Source organism: Leishmania martiniquensis, chromosome 30, assembly GCF_017916325.1.
Source record: "Leishmania martiniquensis isolate LSCM1 chromosome 30, whole genome shotgun sequence".
Taxonomy (NCBI): Eukaryota; Euglenozoa; class Kinetoplastea; order Trypanosomatida; family Trypanosomatidae; genus Leishmania; species Leishmania martiniquensis.
This window is the reverse complement of record NC_090165.1, coordinates 73,433-89,994: the sequence shown is the minus strand read 5'-3', so window position 1 is coordinate 89,994 and position 16,562 is coordinate 73,433. Positions and strand designations below refer to the sequence as shown.

Here is a 16,562-nt window from a genome sequence, read left to right as displayed (position 1 = left end):
GCAGTGGACCAGCCGCTGTGGCGACAGTCATCGATGACGTCCCCGCGCTCGGCAAAGAGGACGAGGTACCTCTCCGTGGCAGGGTGGGTCGCAGGCTACCTGGGGCGCGAGCAGTGGGTGCTCGCGAGTCCTCCTTTGCCCGCCAGCAGCGTTCCGCAGCCCCATGCGCTGCCCCTGCACTACGACTACGTGCCAGGGATGATGGCGCGACTCTCGAGCGCGCGGTCCCCTGCCAGCCCGCTCGAAGAGGCGCTGAGGAAAGCAGAGGCAATGTGGCAATCGCAGGCGGAAGCGGCCGTCGCGCAGCAAAGCCAAGAAGTTGCCGCCCTCACAGACGTCCGCTTGCTCGGCCTGTACACGGCTTCTTTTCCTGCCGTCACCGCCAAAGTGAGTGGGAAGCTCAGCGACTTGTCGGTGCGCCAGCCCAAAGGGCTCGATGGCGTCTGCCGCTCTGGCTACGGCTGCACCGCCACGGCGGGCAGCACCTCTGCGCCGTGTGTGTGTCCAACGTGCACGAGCGGCCCCTATGCGGTGCTGAACGCCACATCGGAGCGCAACACGTGCGCGTGCGTGCCGCAGCGTACCTTGGGCGAAGTCGCGTCTGCCGCCGGCCAGCGAGTGCGTGCGTGTCTGCGCCTTCCAGGCGGCCCTGCCGCACCGAGACTACACCTACGACCGCCAGGCCTTCTTTTCATTGACGCGGAGGGGCCTGTCGGTGACGGCATCCCCCTCGGCTGGTACGGCAGCGGCAGTGGCTCCGCTGGCACGGGGCTGCCTGCGACGACGTCGCTGGAGGGGTGGGTGACCTGCACGTACGGTCTCACCGTTCCGCGCCTCGTGACCGCCTCATCTTCTGTCCCGCCCAACTTCTCGGCGGCTCTGCAGTACACCACGGGCCTGGGCGCTGAGGAGTGCGGCGTGATGGCAGCCGCACGCGGCGGGCATACAACCAGGGCAACTCAGCCCACCTACAGCCCCCTCTCCAGCTACGGCCTCCGGCTGCGTGCACCGAGCTTGCCGTCCCGCACCATCAGCTTGGCCAACAATTCAAGGCTTTCCACAGATCAGACGGTGCTGACGGTCGGCGTGCAGGACTACGCCCTTCTGCCGCACTACGCCGTCAATTCCCTCTTGCACATGCGGGGGATCGACGAGTGCCACGCTGCCTTTCTAATATACATGCTCCGCTGCGCAACAGTGTCGGCTGCGCTGCGGTGCGGATCGCCCCCACGCGACGTTGCCAATTTCACTTGGGCAGGCTCCTCCTCGCTCGACTCCTCCGTCCTGCGCGTCAACCTCACCGGAATGGTCACGGAGGAGTGCCAGGTCTCTTTCACTGTGCGCAGCGCTTTTTCGGCTGCGAGTGAAGCTTCCGTTCCGCACACGTCGTGGCCGTACACCCACTTGGCCACAGATGCAGACTCTTCGCACTTCTTCGAAGCATCGCCGACGCTGCACTACACACTGCTCCCGTCTGCGGCGGCCTTGACGATTGCGGCGTTGCGCTACGACCCGCTGAGCGAAGGCAGCAGACTTATCATCTCCTTCGCCTTAACGGTGCTGTCGCTCTCCGTCGTCATCATCTTTATCAGTTTCCATCCCCCCTCCCTCCACCCCTTCTCCTGGCGCCACTATGAGCGCGCGCGAGCGAGGCGTCATTGTCAGCGCCGACAGCCGTGCAGCGCTTCAGTTTTAGAAAGGCTTGCAGAGTGACAGAAAGGGCCGCGGGAGAGGGGGATGCGGCGACGCCGTAGGCTGACCGTCACCCGCGCTTTTTTCCGTTCTCCCCCCTCCCGACGCCGCGCATTGCCCACCGCAGTGGCGCGCTAGCACGCACAGGCCTCAGCGCGCCTTTCAACTAGGCTTGTTCCCCTCCTCCCACCGGCGTCCCGACGGGGACCCCCTCCCCGCCCTATTCTTTCCCCTCTCCGCCCGCCCCCCTCCCCTTCTATCTTTACCTTTTTCGCTCCTGCGCACTTCACTCTCGACTCGTCCCTTCCGAGCACGGCGGACGCTGTCTGCTGCTGCTCATTTCTCAGCGTCGAGCGCGATCACTCCGCTCCCATGGCTGGTTGAGCTCCATTTCGTTTTTCCTTTTTCTCCCGCTCTTCTGCTTTTCAGCGCACCATTGCGGACTGCCGCAGACGTGCCGCTGTCGGGTGTCCACGCCCGCATGTGCATGTAAAACAAAAGGGAGGCAAGAGAGGCGGCGCAGGCAAGGGGGCACGCGTGATGCAGTGAAGCGAGAGGCAGAGGGCAACGCGTTCAGCTCTCTGTCTGTCTCTGTCTCCCTGCCTCCCTCGCTTGGTCGAGTGCTCGAGCGCCGTGGGCAGGCTTGCCTCCTTCGTCCTGTCACCAGCGCTGGTGCGCCCCTTTTCTGCTGCTTCTCCCTCTCTCTCCCACACGCGCAGCAAGTGCCCCTCCCCCCCGCCCCCTCTGAAATATCCCTCAGTCTGCCGGCCACCTTGGCCGGCAGGCACGCACTCGACTCACGGGCTCATCTTTCATCACGAGGACTCACGCGCATGGACGCGGCATCGTGCACCAAGACGTGCTTACTTCACTTTCTTTCGCGTGCCACTTTGTTTCCCAATCGGCAACCTGCGCTCCGCGTGCGCGCCCGCTGCCGACGTGCCCGCTGCTCGCCTTTTTGTTTTCGTATTGCCCATTCAAAATGGTTTCCGCCGCCGCGGTCGTGCAGACCGCCTTTTCCCGTTTCTTTGCCCACTCAGATGCATTGACTTGCCTCTCCAGAAATATTCACCGACGTTGGCCCCTGCCACCCTCTCCTCCCCCCTCCCGATCGGTGCAGTTGCCCCGCGCCGCTCTGTGATTGTGCGCGTGCTTACATGTATGGTGCCTGTGGGTTAGGGTCGTGTCGAGGCTCTCTAGTGCGTGCGCTGGAAGACGACCTCCATACATCCCCGATGACCCCCCTTCGAAGCGCAACAGGAAAGGGCGAGGGTGCCCCAACTCGTCCCCCGTTAGGGGCACACCTCCTGCACGCAGGCGCACATATGTCTGCGCGTGAGTCACGGATGTAGCGGGCGAACTGAAATCAGGTGCATTACGGCTTCTTTCCCTTCCCCCTTTTTCGCTGTGGTGCGCGCTGAGGATTAGGCGCGCGCTTTTTGATGTGAACTACTGGAGGGGCGCATCTTGCCTTTGCCCGCCTCTCGTCTGCGCCCTCCGCTTCTGTATTTGTGCTGCGCTGTCCGCCGGCGTCGGAGTGCGGCGTCGAGGGGCCAGCGGTGACTCGCTTTTCTATCTGCCCACCCGTTAGCGCGAGTACATGAGGCTAGGGCAGAAGAACGAGGCGCGAAGGCGTCCCCCCTCTCACTTACCCCCACTCTGGCACCAAGGGGATGAGGAAGAGTCTTTCAGGATTGTGCAGGCACCCGCCATTATCGTCACCGCTTATAAGCAGCCACGCGCGCCCCCTCAGGAAGAGAAACACACGCCCAAGGCTTCATCGATGAAGAGAGTCAGCACATACCTGTAGAGCTCCGCAACGCTGCTGTACGGCTGCTTAATGCAGCGTCGTCTTGGGAAGTGACTGGTGCGGTGAAGACGGGGTGGCCCTATGCGAAAAAGCCGAAATGGGCGCTGCCTGGCCGTCACCACGAGGCTTCTGCGAAGTACTGCGTTGGCATCCCCCACGCTACTTCACAATGTCGCCCCACTGCCGGCCCTCTCTCCCTTTCCCCTTTGGGTGGCGCGCCATCCGCCTTCGCACGAACATGTGCCACCCATCGGACGAGCCTGTGAGGCGAGACGGTAAGGCGGTGGACTTCCACATTCCTCAGCGCGGTGCCTGGAAACCCATTGGCGCTGTCGCCACTGGCCCGAACCTTCCCCACTTACCGATTTCTTTTCTTTGCCTGTGTGCTCTCGTTCGAGGCGGATGTCGCCTCCCCTCACTCTCCAGCGAATGAGCCGCGCAACACAGCTGCACGCGCTTCGGTGACATACAAGAGATCGCAGAGGGCGTACACTTCCAAGTATCCGTCGTGTTCGCGTTCGCGTGAGTCTGCGGCCAGAGCGTTGGCTGCTTGTGCGCTGGCGTTGCTGCCGCTGACATTGTGCATGCGACGGCACGCTGTGTAAGCGGTCGCTCTCTCTCTCTTTCCCTTTTCTTTCGTCAGAGAGCGTGTGCGTTTGCGTGCCCATTGCTCTTGAGCATCACCCATAAGATGAATCGCGTTGCGCCGTTCTCACAGCCTCGAAGAGGCGTCGCCATCATTACCGCTGCATCGACCGCCACGCTTGCCGTCTCATATCGAGCCATGCACGGCAAGCCGGCGTCGGGGCACAAGGTGCGCACACAGCACAGTCGTCGCTGGTGGATGCAGTCCAAGGCGCACCACCTCACCGCCGTTCCGCATGAGGAGGCGCGGTCACGTCCGCACTTTCCTGCCTACACCGAGGACGTTGACGAGCCGATGGTGGTGCCGAAGGGTGCGTGCTGCTTCAACTGCGATAAGCCGATCGATGAGGACGACATCAACAGCTGGGTGTGGGTTCCATCGGGGAACGCGCGGGTGCCGACGGCGCAGGGATATTTTTTCCACGTGGCGTGCTTCAAGTGCTGGGGCTGCAAGTACCGCATCATACACAACCAGTTCTACTCGAAGGACGGGCGTGCGTGGTGCCTCTCCTGCGCGCTCGGTCGTGACATCCGGGTGCCAACGCGGCGGTGGCACACGTCGTATGTCAACACGCACCGCACGGGCTCTCGCCTCACAGGGCAGTTTTTTCCTCGCCACCGCCACCAGATGGAGTTCCTCTTCAACCCGAAGGAGTGAAGCGGTGAGAGGCTGTGTCGCAGCCGTGCGGATGGTGGCCGGGCACAGGGGGGCCGTTTTGCCCGCGAACGCAGGCACGTCTGTCGCAGGAGGGCTGGCAGCTGTCGGAAAGGTGAGCTGCTTGTGTACAGCGATCCGCTTCATCTACGGCATCTCCCTCTTTGCCCCCCCGAGGTGCGCGAGCAGTCTCATTGCCGATGGCTTCACACCTTCACTCATGCTCACAGAGACGCCCCGAGCTGAGCGCTGCGAGGGGCATTGCCGCATCGCTGGACTGTCCCGGTCGCCTCCTCCCACCGCTGATTGCCCCCTGTGCTTAGCGCGCACGCGTTGTTGGGTGAGTGTCGCGCCTCTGTGCTTGCTGCGCGAAAGGTCAGATGCACCTCACCGATGGCTAAAGAAGCGCAGGGGGGTCCCAAGCACGCAATGGATGAAGACAAGAAAAAGAAAGAATGCGGCGAATAGCGACGAATCCGCCGAGTGTGCAGTGACGTGCCTGCACATCGCGAGACCGTCTCTGCACGTGTACGCAAAGATCAGGCTTAGGCGTGGCGCGTTTGTGTGACAGCTGCTGAAGGTGAGGGGAGGTCAAGGGGGCCTTCGATCTCTGTCTCTCAACGTTGGCTGCGCCAGCCCCTCTCGCTCTTCTGAGGCTTGCAGGAGATCCCTTTCTATCTCCCTTTCTTACCCACCCCAACGTGTACCTCTGCGTTTCTCTTTCCACTTTCGCCCTCTTCTTCCCTCACTCCTCTCTCCCTGTTGCACCCTCGCGGCGTATGCCTCCGCGCTCGCCTCATCCCACGCACGTTATGCATTGAGCCGCTGCGCCTATTTGCGCTACCATTCAGTGTGAAGGAGAGCTGCGCGGCCCCCCTTCGCTTTCCCTGCGGCCTTTCCTCTTACCATCTCTCACTGCTCCCAGCTTGCGCACGTGCCACAGTGCGACGGGCGAACAGTCGTACCGAGGCTGTGGGCGGCTACATTGAGGTCGTTGCCATTGCCCACGCGTGGACGCGCCCTCGGACACTGCGCCGCAACGCAACGCAGTGTGAAAGGGAGGGGGACTCCTCTCGTCGCGCACCCTCACATTTTTTCTTGACCGTTGTGGAGGGTATGTGTGTGTGTGTGGTGCTGGCTATTTCGCCTTCTTCAACGCCACCGCACACTCCCTCCCTTCCCCCGGTCATACATCAATGCTCCGCTACGTGCAGGACTTGTGGAGCGCCTTCTTCCCCATGGAGGCAGTGTTTCCCCTTCAAGTCGTCGGCAGGTCTGGCGCTGCTGTGGAGTCGCGAGAGGAGTTGGAGAAGGCACTGACGGACACATTTCTCATCTTCACCTACCGTGACGGCTTCGAGGCTATTCCAGCCGTCACGCGCCTGATCGAGACGGATCAGGGCTGGGGCTGCCTCCTGCGCACCTCGCAGATGCTCCTGGCTCACTTTTTGTGGGTCCATGGCCGCCCAGCCGATCGAAAGCTTTCCCTTTTCTTCGACCACAGTGCTGAGACAGCGCCGTTTTCGATTCACAACATGATTCGAAGCGTGTGGAATCGGCGAGCATTCAAGGCGGAGTACTGGAGCCCATCGCAGGGCTGCGAGGCCATCAAGCGGACGGTGCAGGACGCCATGAAGAGGGAACAGCTGCAGACGCGCGTGACCGTGGTGACCTCCACAAACGGGTGCGTCTACGCCGACGAGGTGCATCACACCTTCAAGGAGGGCGCTGAGGTGGTGCTCGTCTTGGCTTCCGTGCGCGTGAGTGCTGCAGCGCAGCTGACGCAGGAGAGCTACCTGCAGATAGAGAAGCTAATGGAGCAGCCACAGTGTCTGGGGGTTGTAGGCGGAGTACCGGGGCGGAGCTACTACTTCTTTGCCCACAATCAAACGCAGCTCTTTTACCTCGACCCGCACCAGCGCACCAGTGCGGCGCTGCTGAGTGAGGGGCCTTCCGCCACGGTGTCTGTCACACCATCCGTCGCTGATGTTCGCTGCGTCCACTGGTCACGCGTAGACACGTCTCTTTTTCTCGCATTTGCCGTCACCACACGCGATGAGTGGTCCGCGCTCGAGGTGCACCTCTCCAACAGATTTCTGCATGTCGAATCTCAGTTGAGGCGGCGTGACTGCGACCAGCTTGTGTGTCCGCGGCAGGCAGATACCGACGGCACCTTTGTGTCCCCGCTGCGGGAGGGCGGTAGCTGTGGGATGGGCGGTGCTCCACTCTCGCAGACGGCCCCACTAGCACACCGGCGCACACTGCGAGTCCCTCGTGAGCGGCGCAAGGATGGGAAGGCGGGGATCACCACTGCTGCTACATCGGGGGCGAACGACGGCGAAGACGATCTGGACACGGACTCATGGGAATACCTGGATTGACGCAGCTGCCACATACACCTGCCTTGATGGCGCCCACCCTCTCGGCTCGCACACTCGACTCGTCCCCTCCGCGCTGTTTCTCGGCGCGTTGCCGACATCCCCCGCCCGCGCATCTGCTGCCACTGTCGCTACCCCTGCGCACCTTCGTGCCCCCCCATCATCGAGCCGCCGCTCTCTTTGCTGTTGTCGCAGCAGTCCATAGTTGCTACTTGCTCGCAAGCGCCTCTCCTCTTCTCGTAGGATGGTAGGGGCTCTTGTCGTCGTGCTGTCAGTACGTCTCCGCACTGCTGCTTATGTGTCCGTTGCTCTCCCCCCTCTCTCTCTCGCGCGCGCGCTCTCCCTTTTCACTGCCGTGTCTGATAGCGCGCACCTCTTTGCACGTGAGGGCGGCTCCCTTTCTTCTTCAGCCCCGCTTTCTCACACACACACACACGCGTGAGTGCTGTACCTAATGGCGCTCGTATCCTTGCCATTCCTTTGGGGCGCAGGAACGCTTTGCCTTGCACGCCAAGGGCCGCACCGCTGACGGACGACGCCACATTTTCGGGTCGTTTCACCCCTCCTCAGTACTCCCGAGTGCGTCTCTCCCTTTCGCCTCTCCCTCTCCCCTTCACACCCCTCGGCGTTCACCAAACGTGCGGGAGGCAAGAGGAAAAATAAAAGTGCGCTGCCGGCCCTCACGTTGCTGTCGGCTACCCGAGCCCCTCCCCCCTCGCCTCGCCTTCTTACAGGCGGGTGCGGCGCCTCTAAGCCAGGTTTGCATGCGCGCGGGCGGGAATCCTGGACACGGCTGTGTGGGCGTCCGTCTCTGCTGTCGCAAGTGGTGCACATCTTATCAAGGCACCGTGTCGTGAGCGCCTGCACCTCGCTAATGTATGCATTCACATGTCTCTATGCTTGTCCTTTCCTCTCGTGTCTCCTCCTCCGACCTTTTTTCTTACATGTCGGCGCCGGCGCTGCGGTTCAGGTGCAGGAGTCGCCGATGGCTGAAGCGTGTGCATGTGCACCTCTCTGTCGGCGCGTATTCCTTCCTTCGCTGTCACTCTATTTCAGGATCGCACAGACGCCGAAGTCCCCGGTGTCCACTCCACCCTTTCCTCGCAGTTCCCCTCCCACGTGCTCGCACAGGGAGAGGGAGAGAGGGGGAGAGAGGATAGACACAGAAGCTGTGCAGTGTGCGCTCCTCTTCTCTTTGCTCCACCCTCGGCGTAAAGGCGCCGAGCGTCACACACATTCATCACAGTGCGATCCCCAGCTCGCCGAAGGACCGCAGCGTTCGCGCACGCACGCTGAGGACGTATTCAACTCAGCGCATCGTACCCCCGTCGGTGTGCTTGTGCTGGTCAGTGCCTTGTGCTGTCCGCGCAGCGTTCGCTTTCCTACACGTCGGAGAGCGTAGGGCTCAGTAGAGGCTTGCGACCAGCCGCACTGCTTTACCCCTCTTCGCCCCCCTCATTTCTTTCGTTCCTGCAGGACACGAGCGATTAGGCCGCGCACACACTGACAGTTCACCAAGCCTGCGCGTGCACCTACGAACTGGCGCGATGCTGCGAAGGGCAGGGTGGCGCCGGCTCAGTGACGGCTGCTGCGGTCTGCCGCATCTCGTATCCCCTACTGTTGGGCTTCCGCACCACTGCGTTGCCGAGGGCTGCGTGCGCGGCATAAGGTCCAGAGGTGCTTCCGCAGCTCCTCGCTCGACGTCGTCGAGCGTGCCATCACCGCTCTTGGGATCCTGTGTGGCCTGCACATGCGGCGGGCTAACTGGTGTCACTCTTCGTACGCCATTGCGGTACGCGTCAGGTGTGGCGGGTTCGCCGGCGAGCTCCCAGTCGGCAGGGAAACCCCTGCACTTCGATCCCCCGGCATCGATGTCGCATGACGCGCTGGCCTACGCTGCCTGTCCCATGTGCACTCGAGTCATGCACATGAGCCAGATGCTGCACCACATTCTCTCTACACACAAGGAACAGGACGCGGCATACTGGACGCGCCTGTGCAATGCGCGGCTTGCCCTGTACGAGCGGGTCACCGGCGCTCCGCTCGAGGGCGCGGAGATGATGCGTGACGCACTCTTCGTGAAAGGCGCCGCGGACGTTGCAGATGCCTCCGGCAGTGAGGTGGTGCTGCCAGCTGAGGTTTCTCTTTCCAGTGCAGTGAGTGTGAGTGACGCGTTGCGACCGTTCTTGCCCACCGTCTCCGACTCAGGGATGTACACGTGCAACTGGTGCACCCTCAGGTGCGCTGCCTTTCCGAGCCGCGACGCCTTTCTCCTCCACGTTGCGAAGGAACACCCGAAGATCGACTTCGACACGGTGGAGTCGCTCGCTCCTCAGCCTCCCACGACCGCGCCTCGGGCAGCAGGTAGCAGCGACGCAAGCACATCTTCTGCAAGCGTGACAGGGCCCGATACTGACACCGCGACTTTGAACTCGTGGACGCCGCTGCGCGGCGGCGTCGCAGGCTCGGTTGGTGCATCTTCCCATACACAGAAAGCGGCGGGGCCAGGGGATACAGCCTACCCCATGCGCCGCATGCCCGGCGTGCGCACCGTGGAGGAGACGAACGTCTTGACACTGAAGCCGAATATACGCCAGTCGGGCGTGAGTGTAGGGCGCCAAGGCGCCAAAGTAACGGACCCCACCCCCATCTCCACTCGGAGTCCATGGTCCAGTGCCACCGGTGTCGCCTCCTCCGCGGCCAGCGCCATCACGCCGACCAGCAGCGTAGCCTTTGCGGAGGGCTTCTTCCCATGTGAGCTGTGTTTCCGCGTCTTTGCATCGGAGCTGAACCTGCTCCAGCACCTCGAAAGCAAGCATACCAGCGCCATTGCTCCTACCCCTGCGAGGGATGCCGTTCCAAATAGCGACGCCGGCGCGGCATGTGCAGCGCGCCCTGGCCCTGCTGCCGCCTCTCCACCAGGCGCGTCGGCTTCGCTGTCCGCGTTGTCGTCGACCACTGAGGTTCTTGTGAGGTGCGATCACTGCATCCAGCGACAGAAGGTCTTCCGCTCGGCGTCTGCTCTCTTCTCACACATACGCTTTCGACACCCGGCAGAAGATGCGGCCTATGAAACGGAGCGAATGATCGAGGAGCAGAGGCAGAGTCGCGTATTCCAATGCCCGCAGTGCCCCTACCGTCACCTCGACGCCGCCAAATTAGACGCGCACATGCGCAGCACCCACGGCGTTGTGGGCTGCGCCAGCCCGAAGAGAATCTTTGGGGGGCAGACTGCCTCTGGGGAAGTGCAGCCACTTGGCACCACTGCACCGCAGACAGCGCCGCCTCCGCGGTTCTCCACGTTGCCGCCGTTCACAATGCGCACGCGATTCTGGTGCAACGCGTGTGAGCGAGGCTTTTCCAATGCATCGTCACTCTACGCGCACACAGAGTCTAAGCACGACATCGTCGCTCGCCTGTACCCCTGCCCCGCTTGCAAGCGCGAGTTTCGTGACATTCCGTCGTTGGAGCAGCACATCGACACGCTTCACAAGAATTTCACCCTCAAAGATTTGGGGCTTCAGTCTTCCGTTGAGTGCCCAGACTGCCAGCGACACTTCCTCGACCACGAGTCGCTGCATGAACACGCCGTCCGACACCACGGCAAGAGCGCCATCGCACCTGTCCGCAACTTTCTAACCCCTGCGTCGGCGTCTGCTGCGGGGGGTGGAGTCAGCGCTGCTGCTGCACAGGTGCCCGACACCAGCACTCCCGCCTCTGGCAGCATGGCGACGGCATCCGCCGCATCGGCTACACCAACACCGCGTAAGGTAACTCGGCGTAAGAAATTGCCATCGAAGGACGCCACTGAGTCTTAGCGCGCGACAGAAAAAGCGGCGTTGAGCAATACCGTCAGGCCTCGCAGCTGTGTAGCAGACAGTCATTCTGCGGAATCACACTCCCTGCTCTCTCCATGTGACTCTCTGTGGCGGGTCGGCACCGCTTCGCTGTTCTGTGCGTGATGCGGCGGTGCGCACGCCTTTGCTTGTATCACTGCTGCTGCACTCCTCGGCGGGCTGCACAAGAGGCCATTTTTGTCTGTCCGCACCCGCCGTGCCGCCCTACTATGGTGATGTACACGTGTCTGTGCCTTCTCCGCGCTTTGCACGGAAACTTAAATCAAGAACAGAACCGCCTACGCCAGCGCACGGGCTCACCGAGAGAGAGCCACCCCTCCCCCCTCCCCTTCGGTGGCACACGCATTAATGACCATACGCTGTGAGACTTGAAGTGATGCCCCTGGAGTGACACAGACACAGGGGACATCTTCTGCCCCTGTGGGCGGAGGCGGATCAGGGGATGGAGATATGGGCGATCATGAGTCGGCGTCGGCGAGCGTATGTGCGCTCCTCACGTGCGACTTCACTCATTCCTCTCGATACTTTAGACGCACTTCACCTTCTCTGCAATCTCATGCTCTGCGCTGCATGTGGGACGTTCTACGCCTGATCGGGCGCCCCTGTTGCTCACGGCATTCCGGCACCGATCATCACTGTCGCTCCTCAACTCGGGCGGCGCCGGTGCCGGGAAAGGTTAGTCACGGGTACAACACGCGCCACAACCAATTAGTTCGTGCGACGGTACCTTTGCCCTTCTCTTGCTCCCTCAACGCGTACACCCATACCTCTTTCCCTCCCCCACCCCCTCAGTGCTCACGCTTCTTTGAACCTCGTCTGCGTTGATACGCACACCAGGCACGCCCCGAAGTGCACCGGAGTATCGTCCGCACGAAGGGGTGAGGGGACGCACTTGAGAGGGGGACGAAGGCAGCGTGGAACCGAGCGAATTCCACTCACACTCACATACACACGCACACATAGAGAGAGAGGGAAAGTGAAAAGGGAGCGGAAGGCGCGACTTGAGGGTGCAGTCGAGACAGCGGCAAAGGTTATTGTTGCTCTCTCTCTGTGGTGTGGTGCCGCGTCGGGCCGTTGAGCCGGAAGAGCGGTGTAAAGCCGAACGCGTACCTTTTTGCCGCTGCGGAAGGGGCAGGCTTCATCGAGCGAGGGTTGCTGGCGTACGGAGCACTATAGCCAACAGCGCGGCCGTGTATCCTCACGTGTGTGCCAGTGCCAGAGTGACTGCCAGCCTAAACGCCGCTCTGCCCCTCGTTTCGCCTTCACAGCGACGGCAGCCGCGCGCTCAGCGATATCTCACCCTCTTTTCCTCTTTCAATTTTCTTTTGGCCACAGGTGCGTTGCGCGTTGCCACTCCGCCGAGCCATGAGTCTCAGCTCGCAAGGAAGCGCACCGTGGAAGTTCCGCGGCGACGCCACGGCATCCGTCGGGGCCATCACAGCGGTGGAGTTCGACCCCGATGTGGAGCTGCTTTGGGTCTGCGACGCCTTCGGCATGCTCATGAGCTTCTCCCTGCAGTCGCAGGGCCAGGGAGAAGCCTCGGCATGGGTGAACTACTCCTCTTTTTCCGTTTGCAGCCGCCCCGCCGCGAGCATTTTCTTCCTCAACATGGGTGGCGAGCGGATGGTGACGGTGGCGGACCGGGAGGTGATCCGTGGGTACAAGCGCGGTGGGGTGCTAATGATGTGCCTGCCGCAGCCGACCGCCGTGCAGAACTACATTGACCTCTTCCAGGCGAACAACAACACCGGCGCGATGTTCTACACTGGCAACGCCGGCCTGACGCGGCTGATTCTCAACAACGAGGAGACGGACCAGCTAACCGTTCCGGTAGAGGCGACGGTGGTGGCGCTGAAGCAGTGCGACAGGTGGGTGGCCACCGGGAGCGCCTCTGGCGCCGTGTGCGTGCGCAGCGCGTCGGACCTTAGCGTAGTCGGTCAGGCTGCCCTGTCGCGAAACCGCGTCATGGCACTGGAGGTCTTCGACAACACCGTGATGGCGGCCTACTCGGAGCGCTCTGCGACGTCCTTTGTGAAGGTGTTCGATGTACGAAAGATGTCGGAGGCGGTGTCAACGATTCAGGACATCCCGTCTGGGAATGTGACGCAGATGCGCCGCTACCAGGACGGCTTCGGGCTATCGAGCGACCGCGCCTTTCTGCTGTCGCCCGGCGGCTTCCACATTATCCAGCTGGACCAGGAGAAGCCGGTGTTCTCGTCAAGTCCACTGAGCGAAGGCAGCTGCACCGCCGTGGCTGTCTCCCCATCCAACATGTGCGCCGCCATCGGCAACGACAAGGGCACCTTCTACGCCCTCGCCCATCCCGCCACGCGAGACGACTACGTCATGTCCACGTTTGTCCAGCCAGTGCGACCGAAGCACCCAGTCTACCACCACAGCTGGGAGGAGCCGAACATCGCGGATGGCTTCGACGACTCGGCCGACCTCGGCACCCTCGCCTCGAACTGGCCTGAGGAGCATTACATGATCCTCACCGTGCCGCAGAAGCTGCGGTGCGTCAACTACGAGTCGCACAGTATTGTGCCGAACGAGTGGGGGCTGATGCGGGCAGATAGCTGCCTGCCAGACCCAAAGGATAAGCTCAGCTCCCTCTTGCCAAACCCATACCCCTTCAACACGCAGCTCGGCGACGACCCGGCATGTGCACAGGAAACGCTGCTCGAGCTGCGCAAGGATATGAAGCGCAAGCATAAGTCCACGCGTGGTGTTGGCGGCGGCGAGTACAGCCCCATGGAGGACTCCCTGCAGGTGTGCTACAGCGTGCAGCACAAGCTGGACTGGCGCAGCTACAACGAGATCGCGCAGCGGGTTGTGGGCATCGACAACAGCTTTCCTGAGTGCTGGATCACGCCGCTCCTGCAGTCGCTCTATTTGTGTCAGCCACCCGAGTTCCCCATTCGCAAGGTCATCCTGCGGCACATCTGCAAGCGCGAGTTCTGCATGACATGCGAGATAGCCTTTGTCTTTGCCAACATGCTGACGACGTCGGCGAGCGTGCTGGGGATGAAGGGTGAGGCGCTGCCGCCGATTGTACCGGTGGCACACTTGATTCGGACGATGCGACAGATTCGCGCCTTCACCAACACCGGCGTGTTCCAGCGGCCCAAGAACCGCGATGACGCGGTAGCGAAGATGCACTTGGCGCAGCGACTCGTGCTGGAGACGTTGCACAGGGATCTGCAGGACCAGAAGGCCTACCCCTTCCTTAACTACGAGTCACCGCCTGAGTACGAGGGCGCCATCGCTGCCCTCTTTGGCACCGAGTTCACGTCGAACGGCCGCGTGCACATCGAGCCGCGCTTTTATTGGGAGGTGCCAGGCTCCGCGCTGAAGGTGGATGAGGGCCTGCAGCACCTGCTGAAGCAGCTGGAGGGGTACAAGGATCAGGTACAGATCAAGCGGCTGCCGCCCATCATTGTTCTGCTGCTGAACCCGGAGCACAGCAACCTGAAACCGCCAACAAGCCTCAAGATATCGCGCGCGGGCAAGGAGGACTACAACTATGTGCTGAACAGCAATATTGTACACCTTGCCGATGATGTGGAGGACACAGGAAACTTCGTCAGCCAGCAGCGCATCAAGGATGACAGCTTTTCACTCGTGAACGACTACCGCGTGACGGCGCCGATGAAGATGCAAGAGCTGGAGCGCCTGGTGCCTGCCTTGCGCTCCTACTCGGCTGTCATAACCTTCTACGCTCTGGACAACCTCACCACGCCGCCGTACGCCCGCCTGGACGACACTCGCGCGCCGAACCTGTGGCACTTGCTTGGCCCCTTGCTCACAAACGATGTGCTGTCGCGTCCGCTGCTGCGGGATCCGGCGAAGCAGGCCTTCAAATCGCCCTTGTCCTCGTACACAGATATCAAGGCTGGTGATCTCGTCGCTATCGACGCTGAGTATGTAGTCCTAAAGTGGGCAAGCCGCGACGAGGGGAATGACATGTTCTACGTGTCGCAGCGCAAGCCGCACATGGGCCTTGCCCGTGTGAGCTGCATTCTGAGCAGCGAGGACGGCGATGAGCGCACGATCATGGACGATTACGTGCACGTCCCGGAGGAGATCGAGGACTACGTGACGCAGTACAGCGGCATCCACCCCGGTGACCTCGACCCGCTCGAGTCGTCCAAGAGCCTGACGTCGCTCAAGTCGACGTACCTGAAGCTGCGCGCGTTGGTTGACGGCGGTGTTGTCTTTGTCGGCCACGGCCTCGCACAGGACTTTCGCGTCTGCAACATCACCGTGCCGCGCAAGCAGATTATCGACACGCTTGAGATCTTCCACAAGCCGGGCTCCCGTTACCTCTCGCTGCGCTTCCTGGCATACCACGTGCTTGGTGAGAGCGTGCAGGAGGACGAGCATGACTCCATCGAAGATGCCCGCACGTCGCTGCGTCTTTACCGCAAGTACCAGCAGCTCAAGAGCGAGGGCGCCTTCGAAAGCGTGTTGGACCATCTCATGGCAAAGGGTGCTGAGACGAGTTGGTACGTGCCCGATACGAAGTCGTTGTTTCGTGACACCCCGCAGACTCCCCCGGTGTCCGTGATGGGCTCGCCCGTACTTGAGAAGATGGTGAACACCGTCGCGGAGGATGACAAGGACGAGGACGCATTTGACATGGCTGCTGCTGCTGCTGCGACCGAAGGCGACGAGGACGACGAGGATGGTGACAGCGACGCCCCCACTGCCAGCGAAGTGCTGGAGGCGGTGCGCAAGTCCATGGAGCGGTAGGCAGCGCGGCCAAGGCCTACACTAGCTGCGTTCGTGCCCATCGTCCGCTGCACCCGTCCCCTCACCTCTTCCCCCGAATGTGTGGTGGCGCGCGCCTGCATGCTCGAGCGTGTGACCCCGAGTCTGCAGGGCGTGGCGTCGATGTTTCCGCTGAGACTCCGTCTTTTTTTCCCCCTTGGCTCTCCCATACAAACGCCTTTATGCTCTCCGTTTGGTTCTCTTCTCTCCGCACTTTTCTCTGTGTGTGTGTGTACCTTTCTGTCTGTGGTGGCGCGTGTGTGTCTCGTTGAGCGGTGTGTCTGTTGCCCTTTCCTCCCCTTTACCCTTTGTGGCTCTCTCTCTCTTCCCTCTCTCTGCGCGCGTGCGCGCGTGTGCACCCGCCGCCTCCCTCTCTCCTCCGCTTTCCTGCCTGTGCTCCTACGAGAGGGACGGACTGCACAACACCACGCCGCGCATACGGGACCGAGTGAGGGGCTGAACTCGATCGTCGGGCTACCCGTCTCCGCCTCTCTCTACCATCGCCCATGGGTGCGGCACCCACCCATTGCCCTGCGAGCACTTCGCTCCTGCCCATGACCGGTGCCTACCACCCCGCCCCCCCTTCCGCGTGGGGTGACCTGTCAACATACGATGCAAGATCGGTCCGCCTGCCCAACAGACTCTTGTACGCCGAGCATACCAGTCAGCTGCCTCAGATCGGTAGCCACAGACGCTGCGAGTCCCTCGTCTGCTTCCCCACGACAGGCCTCCTGCGCAGCAATCGGCATACAGCT

The 16,562-nt window shown here is 62.0% G+C and overlaps 4 protein-coding genes across 4 annotated transcripts; all 4 read left to right on the top strand.

Moving 5' to 3' along the window:
* Window positions 1–33: 33 nt before the first annotated feature.
* On the top strand, window positions 34–1,713 carry LSCM1_03646 (uncharacterized protein; the record flags this gene model as incomplete). The annotated part of the gene is made up of 1 exon (XM_067321179.1): window positions 34–1,713. One exon carries the CDS (start codon window positions 34–36, stop codon window positions 1,711–1,713), a length of 1,680 nt encoding a protein of 559 aa, XP_067176547.1.
* A 2,480-nt stretch (window positions 1,714–4,193) lies between these two features.
* Window positions 4,194–4,805, top strand: LSCM1_03645 (uncharacterized protein; the record flags this gene model as incomplete). Its single annotated transcript, XM_067321178.1, has 1 exon — window positions 4,194–4,805. The coding sequence occupies one exon, from the start codon at window positions 4,194–4,196 to the stop codon at window positions 4,803–4,805; it is 612 nt and encodes a 203-aa protein (XP_067176546.1).
* A 1,193-nt stretch (window positions 4,806–5,998) lies between these two features.
* On the top strand, window positions 5,999–7,183 carry LSCM1_03644 (uncharacterized protein; the record flags this gene model as incomplete). The annotated part of the gene is made up of 1 exon (XM_067321177.1): window positions 5,999–7,183. The coding sequence occupies one exon, from the start codon at window positions 5,999–6,001 to the stop codon at window positions 7,181–7,183; it is 1,185 nt and encodes a 394-aa protein (XP_067176545.1).
* A 5,219-nt stretch (window positions 7,184–12,402) lies between these two features.
* Window positions 12,403–15,789, top strand: LSCM1_03642 (uncharacterized protein; the record flags this gene model as incomplete). The annotated part of the gene is made up of 1 exon (XM_067321176.1): window positions 12,403–15,789. The coding sequence occupies one exon, from the start codon at window positions 12,403–12,405 to the stop codon at window positions 15,787–15,789; it is 3,387 nt and encodes a 1,128-aa protein (XP_067176544.1).
* Between the last annotated feature and the right edge of the window lie 773 nt (window positions 15,790–16,562).